Genomic DNA, 17430 nt, shown 5'->3' with positions numbered 1-17430 from the left:
GAGATGCTGGTTTGAGATCTGCAACAATCAATTTCTTGAAAGGTGACCTCCAAATACTATCATATTGTAAATCTATTTGGTTCAAAATCCTTGACTTTTTCCCTTTTTTCTAACCACCAAGAAAAAAAATTCAGTATTATCATGCTAAATTGTTAATAGTAACAAAATTTTAGATTTAATTAGTAATAGGGTTTGAAATTTGGTTTTTTTGTCTTTTTTTTTGGTCATTTTGATATATTTAAAAGTACTGAATTTCTACATCAACTTTGATTTTCTTTTTGGCAATTGAGTGTCATTTTCCACTTCTAGAAATACATGCTCTTTTCCCATTCCTAGTCAAGCAAGTCTTAGAGTCAGCTATTTTAGTCACACACGACTTTTCAACATTTACTTGAAGGAAGGGGTCTCGTATTTCTCTAGATTGTGAATAAATGCTTCTCAATTTGTTGTTGATTGAGGATAAAATTGTAAACCTTTCAAACTTTAACCATTATTTGAAAAAACCCCTTAAAGAAACAAGAGAATCATTTTGGAATTAGTTGAAATCAGGCAAAAATGAACTATTACCAACTTTAAACCTTCCTATGCTAACAAGTTAAATAAATACCCAAAGAAAATTCATAGTTTTTCATCTTCCTCAAGTTCATAACAATGGCGGAAAATAAAGGTCTTCACGTCGTTGTATTTCCATGGTCAGCCTTTGGCCATTTAATTCCCCATTTTCAACTCTCCATAGCTTTAGCCAAAGCCGGTGTCCATGTCTCCTTCATCTCCACCCCCAAAAATTTGCAAAGACTTCCCCCAATTCCACCTTCCCTCTCCTCCTTCATAACTCTGGTCCCGATTCCACTCCCAAAACTGCCCGGCGACCCTCTGCCGGAAGGTGCAGAGGCCACCGTTGACATTCCGTTCGACAAAATCCCCTTCCTTAAAGTAGCTCTAGATCTCACCGAGCCACCGTTTCGAAAGTTCATCGCCGATCATGCACATCCACCGGATTGGTTTATCGTCGATTTCAACGTTAGTTGGATCGGTGACATTTCTCGAGAATTTCGAATTCCGATCGTTTTCTTTCGCGTTCTCTCCCCCGGATTTCTCGCTTTTTACGCCCATCTTCTTGGGAATAGGTTGCCTATGACGGAGATCGGAAGCCTGATCTCGCCACCGCCGATCGAAGGCTCTACAGTGGCGTACCGGCGTCATGAAGCAGTCGGAATTCACGCTGGGTTTTTTGAGAAGAACGATTCCGGGTTGAGTGATTACGAGAGGGTTACGAAGATTAATACCGCCTGTCGAGTAATTGCAGTTCGTACTTGTTATGAATTTGATGTTGATTATTTGAAGTTGTACTCGAATTATTGTGGAAAGAAAGTGATTCCTCTAGGATTTCTTCCTCCAGAAAAGCCTCCAAAAACAGAGTTCGAGGCCAATTCGCCATGGAAATCGACCTTCGAGTGGCTCGATCAACAAAACCCAAAATCGGTGGTGTTCGTCGGATTCGGAAGCGAATGCAAGCTGACAAAGGATCAAATTCACGAGATAGCACGTGGAGTGGAGCTCTCGGAGTTGCCATTTATGTGGGCTCTGAGACAGCCGGACTGGGCGGAGGATTCCGACGTGCTTCCAGCGGGGTTCCGCGATCGAACGGCGGAGAGAGGGATAGTGAGTATGGGGTGGGCGCCGCAGATGCAGATTTTGGGGCATCCGGCGATCGGAGGGAGTTTTTTTCACGGAGGATGGGGATCGGCCATTGAAGCTCTGGAATTTGGAAATTGTCTTATTCTGTTGCCGTTCATCGTTGATCAGCCGCTGAATGCGAGGCTTTTAGTGGAGAAGGGAGTTGCAATTGAAGTTGAAAGAAACGAAGATGATGGGTGTTCCAGTGGAGAAGCCATAGCCAAAGCTTTGAGAGAAGCCATGGTTTCAGAAGAAGGGGAGAAGATTAGGAAGCGAGCGAAAGAAGTTGCCGCCATTTTTGGGGACACTAAGCTTCATCAACGATATATTGAAGAATTTGTAGAATTCCTCAAACATAGGGAGGATCCGATTCCAAATCAGTAGCTTTTAAACGTTGCTTTTTAAAAAGTCAGTTAATGCTATGTTGATAGGTCATTTAATCAACGTTCAAAGAGAGAAGCAGCGACATACTAAGGTATAGCATGTGGTGGACAAAGGAGATAGACTGCTTTGGCTGGGTTGCTCCATGAAGATTATAAAAATTTAGCTCCCTAACACTCATAGAGAATAAACATAGTAAAGAGAGAAATTGATTTTATATGTGACTGGTTCTTGTTTATTTGTTACACATTTTTTTCATCCACGAGAAGTCCCAATGGAAACCAATACCTTCCTCTTTATATTGAGCAAAGTACATAATATTATTGGTATCTAGATCACCCATACTCAAAAGTGTTTCAACATCTTGGTTCATACACATACGAATTTGTCGACAAAATATAGGTTAACCTCGTAGCCTATATTTTCTAAATACATTGTCAACAAATTTTCCTTTCTTGATGCACAAAGCTGCATAATTGAAAAGCTCCTTTAGATTGGTTGTCAAATTCAACACATTTTGCTTTACAGTATCTCAAAGTAATTCATTTACTACATAATTGAAAACGTTGATTATAATTATACTACATTGTTGGGTTGATCACAAATTCATATAAAACTATATAATCTAAATGCACTTATCTTATTTCTTTAAAGTTAAACAACAATCTATTCCTTTAATTTATTGAGTTGATACCTATTTTTATACATTAAAAATGAAAAGAAAAATAGAAGAAAAAAGACGCTTATTATTACTTTGAGCAAGGTACCTAATCTTGGGGCGATTGAATCCATACCGATCCAATGGGCCTGAGATACATTCGTCTGTGCGGCCCATTAAAATCAGTTCCTCAAATTAGCCATTCTTTTACAAATGAGGTAGACCTATCCAATGCAAATCCTTTCAAATTCATACGTTTTTTTTTAAACAAAGCCATAGAGAACAAAATATCAAACAACATTTTTGACAATTCTATACAATTCAATGTAACTACCAAAGAGAGATTAAATTTAAGATATTAACTAAAATTCAACCAATCTTAAAGTACCTGTTTTATTCAAGTATCCATAAAACGCAAAAGAAAATGCTCAAGGACCTTCTAGATAAAAGTTCAAAGGTTGAGAGTCTAAACTTGTAATTTAACAACAATTTTAAGGTGGGTTGGGTTCCACATTTTAATTGAATTATTGTATTCTCAATTTGTATTATATATATATATACATATATATATAACCCGTGAGCGTGAGAAGTGGGTCGGTCGAGAGTGGCGCAGTGTAGAGATGAAAAAGAAAGCATTCACGAGATTATAGAAAAGAAAACACAAAAACAAACTTCAATATTTAAAGTTCCTAAAAAGGACAAATTGTGGGATCCACTCTTCCCTATAATTTTAGGGTCATGAATGTAAAATCACACTTTCCCACTTCTCATTCTCACTCCACACCCCCATGCTTCCCACTTCCATGTAATTATAATAATTCCACCTTAAAATCCCACTTTTCTTCTCTCTCTCTCTCTCTCTCTTTTTCTTTTTAAACTATTGTTTTCTTTGTGGTTGAGATTTAACAACACTCTTTAACTTCTAGTTAACTACTACAATAATAACAATAATAATAATACATCTGCTTAATTGAAATTGAGTAGTGTAGTTAATCATACTTTCTTTAAATAGAACAGGTGCGTTTTGGTACATCATAGACTATTTGATTCCTAAAATGCTATTGGTGTTTATGATTTAGGATTCATGGAGGTGGATGTGTGTTTTAATCAACTGAAATATTGATGTTTTAGCTATGGTAGAGTTCTATTTAGACATTTGAACCTTCATTTTCAAGACAATGATTTGGAAAGAAACATTAAGGATCAAAATGTGAACTTAAGAGGATATAATTTCTTAAATGCATTGCTATTACTATATATTTTAATGAGTAGGGTTTATACTACCTATACCAATGTTCTCTTCTAGTTAAAGCCTATAGTTTTTACATTGGAAGCCATAAATATGATAAATTATTGAACTATACAAAAATGAAAGTATGGTAGAGTCTACTCTCATACAACTACTTTTGGTTAGACTTTTATCCAAAGCTTTCAACTTCACTTAAAAAAAATTATCTAAAAACACTTTAATGTGAAAATAAAAGAAACTAACTTCCTTGTTTGCAATGGTGGGTAGAACATGAAGTCACCAAACAACCAAAGCCCATCTATAAAACCACCCACTCCCAAACACTCACATTCACAAACACAACTAATTCCAAAATCCAAAGCTCAGTTTCTTTCCTAATTCATGCCAATGGAGAAACTTTACAAAAACCCCATTAAAGCTCAAGTAAGAACAGAAAAATCTTCTTCATTCTTCTTCTTCTTCAATGGCTGTTTTCATTTCCATTTCTTCAAAAAGCTTCCATTTTTAATGTCTTTTAGCTTCAAACTCATCAACCCATTTCCCCTCACCACCATTTAAACAAACCCTTTCAACCCCTTTTTGGTTTTTTTACAATTTTTTTAACAATGCATTCACAAAAACGTTTGTTGCTCTGTGTTTTACAGGTAATGAAAATGGTGATTTTGGGGGTTATTGTGGCGGCGGCATTAATGGATGAAGTTGAAGGAAGAAAAGGAAAGGTTAAAAAAGGGAAAAAGGCGAAGATTTTGGAAGGAAATGGGATTGAATATGGGGCCATAAGTTGTAGAGCTCACACTGCTTCAATAACGGAGTTCGGCGGCGTTGGCGACGGAGTAACGTCGAATACGAAGGCGTTTCAGGCGGCGGTGGAACAGCTCAGCCAATACACCGACGACGGCGGCGCTCAGCTGTATGTGCCGGCGGGGAAGTGGCTCACTGGAAGCTTCAACCTCACAAGTCATTTCACTCTGTTTTTACATCAAGATGCTGTTCTTCTTGCTTCTCAGGTTTGTTTCACTTTTTCATTGTTCAAACATTTTTAATTCACATGGCTTAAATTTTTTTAAAAATTACTCTTTTAACTTTATGATTTGTTTTTTTTTTTAAGTGTTCTTAGATTTTCCATTTTATTTTGTAACATATTTTTTTAAAAAAAATTAGCCAAAATTGGTTGATGTGTATTAACCAAAACAGTTAAACCTTGAACATTCACAAAGTTTTTTAAAATTTCATATGAAAATTAGATTGAATTTGAAGAAATTGTAAAAAAAAAAATTGAACATTTCATAAAATATTTACAAAATATTCATTATCTTTTAGTTGGTTTTGTGGTATGAAGGTAAATATTGTCAATCTTTTTTCTAAATATTGTCAATCTTTTCTATTTTTGAGAAAAACTTCTGGAATTAACGAGACATAACACAATGTTCATTTTAAATAATTATCACACTATTTCACTTAGTAAATAATTCTAGTTTTTTTAAAAGAGATAGAAAAATTTGACAAATTATTTACCTTTTGTTACACTAAAACAAAATAATTACACTTGAGTTTATTAGTTCCTATTTGTAAATATTTTGTCTTTCTATTTTTTTAAATAATTCTACTAAGAGAGCTAGTTTGATTACTGCAATTTTTAGAGAATAAAATCATTTCTCATTTAGTGATTTTTTTAATTAATAGAATTACTTATATTTTTATTTTTATTACCGAGGGTATCTTATTTTAAAATGTATGATTGTTATGTCAAGTCTTGTGAAATTATATATATATATATACACATAGTTCACGAGGGAGGGGGTTACTATTTAGTAGATCCTTTTCTTTTTGTACCATCACGTGAACTGATAGCAATAGCATCATGTTCTTTTTATATCCAAATCTTGTAATTCCATAATAATAATGATGATGATAAGAGCAAATATAAACTAGGAATTACTTTAGAGTAAAGTTTACATAAACTTAGAATTTCAAAAATAATAATAATTGTATAGGAATGACAGAAATGCCCAAATGTTTCTTTTCTTTTACGAATCATTCCTTCTCATGTGAAGACAATTATAGGTTGTTGTTGATAAAAGATTATTGTGCTTAAAGTAAACCTACATTTAACTATTGATTTTATTATGTCTTTTGCTACTACAAATAGAATGGTTGTCACCATTCATAGGAATCTTGTTCTCGAATATTTTAATCTCATATATAACAATTTTTTTTTTGTTTGTTTTTGCTTTGGATTTTTTAATTTTCAAAAACTACAAATTCAATTCACCATTTCTCGACTGACTTTCTGTTTTCTTTTAGATCTCACTATGTAGTCTATAACTTTCTAAGGAATGATGATTAAATTAAAATATAGAACATAATTTTGAGATGGGAGAGTCATTAGTATGGAGGTTGGGATAATTTAATGTTACCATTTCTTAGAGGACATTTATAAGAACCAAAAAACTAAAAGAGAATACCTCCAAGGAAAGGTTGGGATTATACTTTTTCGAAGCCACTTGTCAAGGTCAAGTTAGTTTTATTTGTGAGCGTTTTGTTTTGAAAAGTCAAGTCATGGGTCAAAAGTGGGGGTAGTTTCTTCAACTTTTCTCAGTGGTTTTAAAACAAACTACAAAAAATCCATTGGATTCCATGTAAATTAGGTCCTTAAATCATGCTCCTCCTGCCATTTTCCAAACCCTCGCTGTGGTTAGGTCAGCTAAAGTTGTTAAAAAGATAGAAAATGAGGAATTTGAACTAACTATAAGGTCATGGTCCATCCCCACATAACTAAAAGATACACTTGGCATTCATTTTGTATAGATACCGTATTACAAAAATCTTAGATCAACTAACTTGTCGATCGAATGACACCAAATAGATGGTCTATATTTGGCTAAGAGTTTGTACCTATTTTTTAACTACTTTCATAGGATCCGAATGAATGGCCCGTGGTCGAACCGTTGCCATCCTACGGTCATGGAAGGGACACGTCAGGAGGAAGGTACATCAGTTTAATCTTTGGAACAAACCTCACGGATGTTGTCATCACAGGTAACTGTCCCACTGCTAAAGTCAGTTTGTTTCTAATTTTCCTTGACTTGTGTCTGAAAATTCAAGTGGAACCAACAAATGTCAGGTAACAATGGCACCATTGACGGTCAAGGTGATCGCTGGTGGCAGCTTTTTCATCAGGGCAAGCTTAAGTACACTCGACCATACTTAATCGAGCTTATGTATTCCAGTGATATTCAAATATCGAGCCTGACCCTGCTGAATTCTCCAGCTTGGAATGTTCATCCTGTATACAGCAGGTAACCAATTAGTTGTTCCATAGAAAAAAGATATGTACGAAATTCAACATTCCTGATTTTGTTCTCTTGTAAATGTTACACAGCAATATTCTTATTCAAGGCATCACCATTATCGCTCCAGTTCGATCCCCGAATACAGATGGTATCAACCCAGGTTTGTTACCCAAACTTTCCTCAAGAAGTAGTTTTATACATCTTGTTAAACCAATGACGACTTCCATTTGCAGATTCCTGCACAAACGTTAGAATTGAAGATTGTTACATAGTATCTGGAGATGATTGTGTAGCTGTCAAGAGTGGTTGGGATGAGTATGGCATAAGTTTTGGATTGCCGACTAAGCAACTGGTCGTCAGACGGCTCACATGCATTTCCCCAACAAGTGCTGTCATTGCTCTGGGGAGTGAGATGTCGGGCGGGATCGAAGATGTCCGAGCTGAAGACATCGTAGCTATCGATTCTGAATCTGGGGTCAGGATAAAAACTGGCATAGGAAGGGGAGGATATGTAAAAGACATATATGTTAGGAGGATGACAATGCATACCATGAAATGGGCATTCTGGATGACAGGCGATTACGGGTCACATGCCGATAAGAATTATGACCCACATGCATTGCCTGTAATTCAGGGAATCAACTACAAGGATATGGTAGTTGAAAACGCAACAATGGCAGCTAGATTGGAGGGAATTTCAGGTGACACATTCACAGATATATGCATTTCCAATGTGACAATCGGCTTGGCACCAAAGGCCAAGAAACAGCCATGGACTTGCACCGATATTGAGGGAATAACGAGCCAGGTTACTCCTCCACCGTGTGATCTGTTACCCGATCAGGGAGAAGAGAAAATTACAACATGCAAATTTCCAGAGGATAATTTACCCATCGATTCAGTCCAGTTGAAAAAATGTTCTTACCAATTCAGTCATGCATGAAGCTTACTTGTTGTGAATCAGCAAGCGCTATATCCAGTCAGTATATTGTTACTGTTAGTCTATTAGTATTAAATCGTTATCTAAAAATGTTCGGTATGAAGTGAATTTTCCTTTCCAGCACAGTTCTGATTAATATAGAATGTACACACCCGTTGAGTGCAATCATTATAATTCAACTTAAAATCAATTTAACGTTGGTGTCAGCCCAAAAACTTGAAAAATATTCCCCACAAAGAACAGGAAAACGTTTACGATATGAGAAGGATCCATCCATTAAGTGTAAATCACAAACCTAGTGCCAATCTGTACAGCAACTCGCAAGTGTTCACTGACAAAATTGGCGTTCTAGAATTCTGCGATGCATGAGAGCCCATGCTTCTGATCTTTTCCATTTGTCACTACATCAGTAAACAACGATTAAGAGACATGAGATCGTAATCCAATGAATGTTAACATAGCCAGCACATTGTCCAACAAGTAAGCTTTTACGGAGGGTAAATAATCTCGAATTCTGTATGGACTACACAAGATGATTGAGCAAGTTCTTATTCCAACTCCAGACAGCACAGTATTCACGTATCTAAAAACAATTCAATACAAAAGAAATAACATATGGACTATTCATTTCAGCATATGATATTAACAAGGTAGAAATTGAGTAGAACGAATTACTCATGAAGTTTAATTATAGTGTGACCTGTAAAGAGAGCTGAAGTGGTGGTGCAAGCCTTTTACTTGAACATGATATACTTTTCCATTTCATTCTCATTGCAAAGTACAATATTACACGCTCAAACCACAATAACATTAAGATAACAGAAGGCATTACTGCACAGGCTATACTATGACAAGCAAGACAAGATAGTGTACAATCAGCAATCAAAAGATAGGATAATAACCAGTCGAACCCTTTTACATAAGCAACAAGCTCAAATTGTCACAGTTGCCTCGTACACAGCCCCCCCATTCCCTGAGAAAATACTGCTTCATTTGCTCTAAGATTTGAAAGCAATTCATCACGTCCAGATAAAACAATATGAAAAAACTCATCAACTTGTTTTGTAAGATGATCAACACCTTGTGTAAGATTTTCTGCCTCCCTCCTCAATTCTACAATCAAATTCTGAAATTCTTCCTTGCAGTCATCCATATTTCCTTGAATCATGGAATGCAGTTTTTTTACTCTCTCATTAACTGCATCAACATCTCTCAATGCAGTAAACCTTCCACTAGAATAAATTTTTTTAATCTCCATATTTACATATTTCTGTAGTTCAGTAAATGCGCTTGCCCATCTGAATGAATCCGGAACATTGGTGGGTAACAGCCATTCGGAAGAACCTGAGAAGGAAGAAGCAAAAACACTGCAAATAAACAAAGTCACCACCTTCACTGCGTACAACACGTGCATCAAAACCTTGCCTTTGGATGAGTTCTTAACCTTAGGAAGATCAAGTGATTCCCCAAGACTATCCAAAATAGGATAACAGCTATCCACTCTAGAGGTTCTGGAACTAATATGTTGATTCCATGCATCCAGTGAAGAAGGGGCACGAACAGACTGGTTGGAAGATGTAGATTCCAGATTGTGCAAGGCACAACGAAGTATAAGATGTCCTTGATTCAACTGTGAGAGCTCAGAACTAAAATCATTGCATATATCAAGTAATTTCACACTGATATTCAGATACTCATCTAGCCATTTCTCATCCCACTCGGACACAGGGAACCCAAGCTCTTCTACAAGGGTTTTTACGTCATTGTGAGTTTCGCGCAGCAGCTTCATTGCTAATTCCATCCATGAGAAGCTGAGTATGTCATTCTCCGATTTTGGAGTAAGCTTCTTCAGCCTCTCTGCCAAAGAATCCTCAAAAGTAGCTAAAAGAAAAGAAAGTCTAGAAGACACTTTTGCACCCTTTGGTGATATTGCGCGGAAAGGATTCCCAAAAGGGAAGAAAGGCCGGTGTGGCTCTTGTGGTTTGCTCATTTTGTAACACAAACTGCAAGATGAATGATACATTAAAAATATGGGATCACTGCCATTTGGAAACAAATTCATAATAACCATCCATTATGCCACCATCACATAGAATATCAATCATGTAATCAAATTTCAAATACAATTGGTGAATGATACATTAAAAATATGGGATCACTGCAGGTGCACCAAACCTTTCATGAAATTTCCAAACATAGCATGATCAAATTAGCCAATCTAGAGCAGAAGTGAAACACTGGTGAAGAAACTGGATACACCAACTACTAACATCGTAAACAGCCAAGAGGCCTGCATAACAAGAGTTTCCTTGAACACAACGACCCCAATAACTAGTTCTCCCCATGTAACACTGCAGCTATCGATGTTTGGAATGAAGATGCCAGAAAAACGACAGGATAATCCAAAATTGAATTATATTCCAAAAACCCTTATGAAATTTTGCTAGCAAAAACTAGAGGTTCATGTAAGAACGGGATTTACTAATCCAGAATATAGACACACAAGTTTCAACAAACTAGAACAGAAAAAAATTGTTTTCCACGCCAAAATTGAGGAGAAAAAGAGGACAAACGTCAAACTAATCTTCAATTCGTCAATTCTGAAGCAGCAAAAAAATCTTTTCTTTCAAGCAAAACCTCAAAAACATAGCACAGCACTTCTACACCCCCTCCAAAAAAAAAAAAAAAAATCAGCTTGAAACAGCAAAAGTTATGACAAATTCCATAAATTACAAGTAAATTAAACAAAAAACAAATCACAGAAATAAAAAGTTTACCAATTCGTAGATCTACGAACAAGCAATGCGTTTAGAGCAGAACGAAAGAAAAAATCCACCAGAAATCAACCCCAAACATCTATCAAAAGAACAGAAACCCTAGATAGTTACATCGAAAACCTAATTCTAAAGCAAACAGAATAATTCCAACGCAATAAAATCAAATCATCTCAAAATTTGAAAATTAAACAAGAAAAAATTGGAGCGGCTCCTACCAGATCCAGAAATCAGAAAGCAAAAGAAATTTCTAAGAAATTATCGCAGCCAGAAAAACGTTGAAACTCTCGCGTGGTGGAAATGAGAAAGATTTGTCTTTCAGAATTGATGATAAAGCCGGTGATAACCTAACAGGAGAGGTACGAAAATAATGAGAAAGGAAGATACGTGGAGGAAATTAATTGGCTGTTGACGTAACAAAGAGCTTCTTTCTTTTCCGTGACCGTCATGTGGAATTTTAATTTTCCCTTTGCTGAATTAGTTTGCTAAAATGACCAGAAAGTTACTCACAGACAGATTACAAGACTTCTGGCGTTAAACGTGGCGGATTCTGAGTGGCTTTGGCTGGTGGAATTAATACAATTTTGACCGTTAAACATCTTCCAAGTTTGGACGGTGTGGATTTTACGTCACATTATTATATAATTAGAGAACAAGACAATGTCAATAAAAGCAAGAAGTTTAGCCAATAGAATTTAAACGTGTCCTTTCTTTTAACTATTAAATATTATGTCCCAATTTTAAAATATCATAATGCATTTTGATAATTGATTACATAATATTTATAATTTTTTTTAAAAAGGTAGTATTGTTCAAGATTTTTATGTCATCTGATGGCTGCTCTACACTATGAGATTATTTTATTTGATGTATTTTTTTTTTATTTACTTTGAGGCATGGATTCTAGTTAATTAAAAGTTAACTATATGTTAAGTTTAAATAAGAAGATGATAATTAGCTAAGCAAACTTCTTATTTGGGAAGAGAAATTTTTATTTATTCTTATGAGCTCTACTTAGCATAATTACGAGATAGAAAAAAGAATTTTGAATATTATCGTTAATCTAGTGTAGGTCATCTTATCGGTTGATAGTTCTATCTTTTATGTTTCAATTGTTGAATTTAACAACATCAATAGTAACCGAGTTTATCCTACCTCTAAATTATATTAATCGGTGAGAACATAAACATAAACAGCCATTTAATTTAAATAGTCAATTTGAGTATATGTAATTAATAAAAATATTGCATGTTTAAGATTCAAATCATCACTTCACATGTTAAACTTTAAAAAAAAATCAAATTTGTCAAGGTAAATATAAACAAATTAATTAATCAAACAATAAAAGAAGCAGATGGCCTATACACTAACTACAGTCATACTGGAAAAGAGATCAAAATCAAGAAGGGAAATTAGAAAGTCATATCCAATACAACCTAAAGCATGGGTACCACCATTAGCACAACGACTAACATGAATAAAATGAACTTGACAAAAGAGACCAAGGTGTGGAATATCATTCATAGTTGTAGTCCTCTCCTAAATAAAACCATAAAAGAGAAGGAATTTTGCATTTAGATTTTTCGTAGTTAACAAAGAAGATTAGAAAACAAAATCTCAAGGTCCAAGAGTTTAGGCCTCGGGGACTCACATAGCACCTTATTTTATGTGCCTAGGAAGCGCTTTTGAAAGGGCTTTTTGAAACATAGCCTTCGACAACCGTCATTGATTCAGCACAAAGAGGAGAAAAGTATCCCAACATGGAAGCCATACCAATATAATAAAGGTACCCCACAAAGACCCCCAAAACCTGTGACACCAAAATCAACCTCACATGACACATCAACATGAACAATCATAGCACCAGAAGAATAAAGAAAATCCAAAACAACAATTTATAACCCAACAAAGATTTTCAACAGCCCATAGTTTACCTTCAAACTATGAACTGGAGCTCCCAAGTTCTTTGTTCTTGTTTCAACATCACCCTGAACGCATTCGATAAAGACTTGCCAATTGTATGAAAAGTAGAAAGTTTAGGCTGAACTAATGTATATATGGAAAGTATAGTTTATGTAGGAAAAAACAAACAAGACGCTTTCAAATACATTGATAATTATGAACAAGATATCCTCAATAAATGGCAAAGCTCCTTTATTAGGAACTACTACAAGCAAATTTGCTTAACTTTGATGCGCATAACACTTGGCCCCACTCTGCAAATGGATGGATACAGAGCTAGCAGCCATAAAGTCGTTCAAACGTTCTTTATAAATGTGACTGACAACATTGTAAAAATAAATAAATAAATAAATACAAAGATGAAAATTTTTCAAACTTATGTTAAAGAAATGGCCCAACTCCATAAAGTTACAAAAGCCCTTTGAAACTTACTCCAAAAGCAAGCATAGGATAAGGGGGTTTTTGAAGGAGCTCTCAAAGGCTTTGAGTTTGATAGAGAGTGCTTGAAAAGACAATGTATGGTTGCAGATAAACCAAGGGATTGATCTAATCCCTTCGGAAACATCTACAGCCAGCTTAGGATGAAACATCGGGCAGCCTAATGTGAGGATCAGACAAAATCCTGTCATGGTTTCGATGGTGAATGCCTCAGTTCTAGTCCACATCGTAGCCTTACTGGTCCAGCCAGAACAGAGCAAAAGAGCACATGAAGAAGAGGTTGCAGTAGGAAAAGTCTCTACCAAACTTGCTGGTCACAGGGACCACACATCAGACGCATACAATTCTACGCTTCACAATCTCATGGGCAGTTTCAACCAATTCCATCAACAAAGCTGGTTAGGTGCTAGACCAAACAATTGACAGAGCAGGCGCTCTCGGCGATAAAAGGGCATAATTCTAGATGTACAATGACACAGGAGCTATCTTTACCAAATAGAAACTAGGTGTCCTACCCTAAAAGGTACTTATAGACAATGATTTTGTTATGTCAATATCAAGACGGATAGCAGCTAGCATTTTAAGGAAGTTGAGGAGACACTGCACAGCTAACAAGATCGGATATGTTGTGGTTCTTACGGCTTCTGTAAGAATGAGGCTAATTTATTTGAAAATTAGAAAAGCAACCATCTATATGGAGATGAGATGGCACCTAAAGAGCAAAAAAAAAAATCTATAAAACAAACACTATAATTGTTGATTCGGCTCCCAATCTCGGAGAAACTTGCAATGTTAGTCATGTAACGTAATCATGCCAGTGTGGTACGTTATTATCTCCACCTACTTTGATGGTGAATGTTTCCATCACTGTCACCTTCACTTATATTAGAAGATGCTCCTTCATCTTTCTGATTGTTAACTCGTCTTGAAACGGCTCGGTTCTCATGTTGATGGCCTTCAATTGAATGAGTAGAATCCTTGCCAACCCGGTGTTCCTAAAATATAGTTAAAGATGGATTGAGTTTGGAAAATTGTTAGAAAGAGAAAAGAGCGAACCAAAAATTTCAAAGAAAAGCTTATAGATATAGCTTCATACATCATGAGATAACAAATTATCTGCCTCAAGCATGTGGATGACATGTCCCATTTTCGGCCTCTTTGTGGCATCCGGGTCGACACAACGAAGAGCAACCAGCAAAACGCGTTTGAGACCTTTGGAAGGTGGCTTCTCACGTAACTTCGGATCAACCACCTCCTCAGATTTTCTGTCTCCAACCATAGCTTTCAACCAATCCACCAAATTTACCTGCAATTGTGACATTAATTTCAACTAAATAAGCAGCAGAATAGAAAAAGAACGGAAACGACATTAATGCATAAGTTAATCATAATCGAGCATTAGATGCAAAGAAAAACCAACCTCTCCTTGAGGTCTACTGTAATCAACAGGGCTCCGCCCAGAAATTATCTCCATAATCAGAATTCCAAAGCTATAAACATCACTCTTTTCATTCAACATTCCAGTGCAGGCGTACTCAGGTGCAACATAGCTATAGAAATCCCCACATGAATTTCCATCTTATAAACAGTAGAAAGTTAAAGTCGAGTCAAGTTAGGAACTAACCCAAATGTGCCCATTACACGAGTTGTCACATAACTTCTTTCAGAACAGAGAAGCTTGGCCAGCCCAAAATCAGATACTTTAGCATTCCACTGACGATCAAGCAGTATATTGCTTGATTTTACATCACGGTGCACAACCTTTGGTTCAAGACCCTCATGAAGATAAGCTAATCTACACCATAGGAAAAGAAGCAGAGAGAGAGAGACAACTACATTATTGGACTTGCATGCTTAAACAAGAATCAATAGCTGGTCTGCAATAACACAATTACACACCCCTTTGCTGTTCCAAGTATGATGTTAACACGAATCTCCCACGTCAAAGGGCTCACATCCCCAACATCGCCATGAAGCCATTGGTCTAAATTGCCATTGTTAACGTACTCATAAACAAGCATTCTGAAAAATGAAAAAGAAAGCAAAAGTTCATAATAAACATCTATGGAACCAAAAAGTACCTCAAATTTAAAGAAAATCAACAGTACGTCAGTACCTATATGCACCCTCAACGCAATATCCCAGTAACCTGACAAGATTCTTGTGTCTTACCCGCCCAATTGCTTCCACTTCCACTTTGAATTCCCTTTCAGCTTGACCCCTAGTACAAAAATAGACTAAAACTTCAGCATCTATATAATCTTCAAACCAAGAGCATCCCAAATCAGAAACGCCTAAAACTGTAGCAGTTTGAAACATTCCTTCCCCACAATAGAAAAGAAACAACAGCATCAGATTCTCTACAGCACATTCTAAACTCAGCATAAAATTAATTCGTTTTCGTGAAACCAAACAGGACACTCGAGTTACAGAAGAAAAGTAAGTAAATTTACAACATCGACGATAATAACATTAGAGAATTAGTCGACATGATCACCTGTTATTCAAGAGATTCTTGATAGCAATTCTGGTACCATCTCCTAAAATGCCTAAATACACGATCCCATATCCACCTTCTCCAATCACATTCTCTTCACACAAGCCATTAGTAGCCGCCTCAAGCTCTCTCAGAGTATACCATCTTCCCCAACCGAGGTGTGAAACCTCAGGCCCAACAGTACCAGATCCAAAAGAAGCAGTTTCACTCACAGTACCTCTACTCTCACCACTAGAAGGTCTATCAGAAAAAACAACTCGATGCTCCAATTTCCCGATCTCGACATGAATTTCCGGCTGAACATGGTGGTGATGATCCGGCACGGCATGGTGTACAATCTCCTGGATCTCTTTCGAAACGGCAGGAGGAGAATGGGGAGTAGTGGACTTAGGGAAACCGATTTGATTCTTATGGCGGTTCCGCTTGCGAGAAGTGAGGCAAAGCGAAAGAAGAAACAGTGCAAGAACTATTAGAGCTCCAACAAATATTCCGATAACAACCCAAAGACGAAGGCCGAAAATCGAAGTGGGTTTAGAGAGCTCCGTGTTCACAAATGCAGCATCATAAACTGACATTTCTTCTTCTTCGATTCGATTCCGATTCAGAGAAGAAGCTAAGAAGAGGAACTAAAGAAAGCAAATCAAAGGTTTTAAGGGCATTGACCTCATCGGAAAACTCCGGCAATGGAGGATTCCGGCGAATCTGCAAAGAGGGAAAAAAATGGAATTGAAAGAAGAGTGAAGAGAAGTGGGAATAAAAAAATTGGAAGCCTTAAAAGCTTTACGAACAAAAAGGGGATTTTTAAAAAATCAATAAATCAATAAAATGTATTAATAAATAAATAAATAAAAAGGGATTTTGTACTTTTTTTATATATAATATTTTAACAATTGATGGAAGTGGGGTCCACTTACTTTACATCCTCCGCTTTGCTTAGCTGTTCAATTCAAAAACCATCTTTTTTTTTATTTATTTATTTTAGTACTAAGCCTACCAATAAAAATAGCAAATTTAATCAAATATCTATAAAAAAATGTTTAAAAACTTTTGTTATTGAAATATATTAATAAAAGTTTATTCCTATCTAATAATATAACTAAAATTGTGTTACATTTTATTATATTTTAGTTTATTTTATTATATATTTAAAAATATTTCTGTTAAATCATTCGTATTTTTATTAAATATAAAATATAATTGAAGGTTGCTAAATAGATATTTTATTTATTGCATTCAACTTTATGGAGTGATTTCTAGGTTTCCTAATTATTTTGCTTTTCAATTTGTTTTCCTTTTTCAAATTTATACTTTTATTTCTCTTGCCATCATTTCACATTTTTTAAACAATAATTACAATTTTCAAAGCATTTTTTCTTTTTTCAAGTTTTGTTAAGAAATCAGATGTAAAAATTAGAAAAATTAAAATCATGATAAAGAAGTTGTAAAGAAAAATAAATGGAGTTAAAAAAAAAAAACAAAAACTAACTATTTACATCACATCAAAAGCAAAAATTCATTACAACTTTTTTTTTTTTATAAAACCTTGATATTTGGTTCATTT

General features: G+C 35.6%; 4 protein-coding genes across 8 annotated transcripts; 2 read left to right on the top strand and 2 right to left on the bottom strand.

Moving 5' to 3' along the window:
- The first annotated feature begins 52 nt into the window (after nucleotides 1–52).
- On the top strand, nucleotides 53–2387 carry LOC101210405 (UDP-glycosyltransferase 91A1). The gene has a single exon (XM_004134272.3). The coding sequence runs from the start codon at nucleotides 652–654 to the stop codon at nucleotides 2059–2061; it is 1410 nt and encodes a 469-aa protein (XP_004134320.1). The 5' UTR covers nucleotides 53–651; the 3' UTR covers nucleotides 2062–2387.
- Nucleotides 2388–4210: 1823 nt separating this feature from the next.
- On the top strand, nucleotides 4211–8393 carry LOC101220249 (probable polygalacturonase). Its single transcript, XM_004133807.3, has 6 exons — nucleotides 4211–4388; nucleotides 4610–4972; nucleotides 6884–7004; nucleotides 7090–7264; nucleotides 7348–7418; nucleotides 7492–8393. The coding sequence occupies exons 1-6, from the start codon at nucleotides 4347–4349 to the stop codon at nucleotides 8199–8201; spliced, it is 1482 nt and encodes a 493-aa protein (XP_004133855.1). The 5' UTR covers nucleotides 4211–4346; the 3' UTR covers nucleotides 8202–8393.
- A 537-nt stretch (nucleotides 8394–8930) lies between these two features.
- Nucleotides 8931–11390, bottom strand: LOC101219693 (protein BPS1, chloroplastic). 5 transcript variants are annotated; one of them, XM_031883463.1, is made up of 4 exons: nucleotides 11191–11390; nucleotides 10976–11054; nucleotides 10772–10867; nucleotides 8931–10201 (listed from the first exon to the last, which is right to left on the bottom strand). In XM_031883463.1, exon 4 carries the CDS (start codon nucleotides 10186–10188, stop codon nucleotides 9139–9141), a length of 1050 nt encoding a protein of 349 aa, XP_031739323.1. In that variant the 5' UTR covers nucleotides 10189–10201; nucleotides 10772–10867; nucleotides 10976–11054; nucleotides 11191–11390; the 3' UTR covers nucleotides 8931–9138. The 5 variants fall into 5 exon arrangements, with proteins under 5 accessions (XP_031739323.1, XP_031739324.1, XP_004133854.1 ...); XM_031883464.1 differs by having other exon boundaries at nucleotides 10772–10858; XM_004133806.3 differs by lacking the exon at nucleotides 10772–10867 and having other exon boundaries at nucleotides 11191–11389.
- Nucleotides 11391–13024: 1634 nt separating this feature from the next.
- LOC101219288 (probable serine/threonine-protein kinase At1g01540) lies at nucleotides 13025–16444 on the bottom strand. Its single transcript, XM_004133803.3, has 7 exons — nucleotides 15870–16444; nucleotides 15489–15593; nucleotides 15272–15394; nucleotides 14997–15167; nucleotides 14793–14922; nucleotides 14469–14678; nucleotides 13025–14367 (listed from the first exon to the last, which is right to left on the bottom strand). Exons 1-7 carry the CDS (start codon nucleotides 16442–16444, stop codon nucleotides 14203–14205), a joined length of 1479 nt encoding a protein of 492 aa, XP_004133851.1. The 3' UTR covers nucleotides 13025–14202.
- Nucleotides 16445–17430: the final 986 nt, after the last annotated feature.

Source organism: Cucumis sativus, chromosome 3 (assembly GCF_000004075.3).
Source record: "Cucumis sativus cultivar 9930 chromosome 3, Cucumber_9930_V3, whole genome shotgun sequence".
NCBI classification, from domain to species: Eukaryota; Viridiplantae; Streptophyta; class Magnoliopsida; order Cucurbitales; family Cucurbitaceae; genus Cucumis; species Cucumis sativus.
Note: the sequence above shows the minus strand (reverse complement) of the source record. Positions and strands in the feature narration are given on the sequence as shown.

What these genes read in the sequence shown, in the direction of transcription:
- LOC101210405 (XM_004134272.3), top strand. Translation starts at nt 652, where the DNA reads ATGGCGGAAAATAAAGGTCTTCACGTCGTTGTATTTCCATGGTCAGCC.
- LOC101220249 (XM_004133807.3), top strand. Translation starts at nt 4,347, where the DNA reads ATGCCAATGGAGAAACTTTACAAAAACCCCATTAAAGCTCAA. An exon ending in CTGTTCTTCTTGCTTCTCAG is followed by an intron (nt 4,973 to 6,883) that starts GTTTGTTTCACT and finishes CTACTTTCATAG; the next exon opens with GATCCGAATGAATGGCCCGT. An exon ending in TACAGATGGTATCAACCCAG is followed by an intron (nt 7,419 to 7,491) that starts GTTTGTTACCCA and finishes TTCCATTTGCAG; the next exon opens with ATTCCTGCACAAACGTTAGA.
- LOC101219693 (XM_031883463.1), bottom strand. Translation starts at nt 10,188, where the DNA reads ATGAGCAAACCACAAGAGCCACACCGGCCTTTCTTCCCTTTTGGGAAT.
- LOC101219288 (XM_004133803.3), bottom strand. Translation starts at nt 16,444, where the DNA reads ATGTCAGTTTATGATGCTGCATTTGTGAACACGGAGCTCTCTAAACCC. An exon ending in ATACTTGGAACAGCAAAGGG is followed by an intron (nt 15,168 to 15,271) that starts GTGTGTAATTGT and finishes CCTATGGTGTAG; the next exon opens with ATTAGCTTATCTTCATGAGG. An exon ending in ACAGTAGACCTCAAGGAGAG is followed by an intron (nt 14,679 to 14,792) that starts GTTGGTTTTTCT and finishes TCACAATTGCAG; the next exon opens with GTAAATTTGGTGGATTGGTT.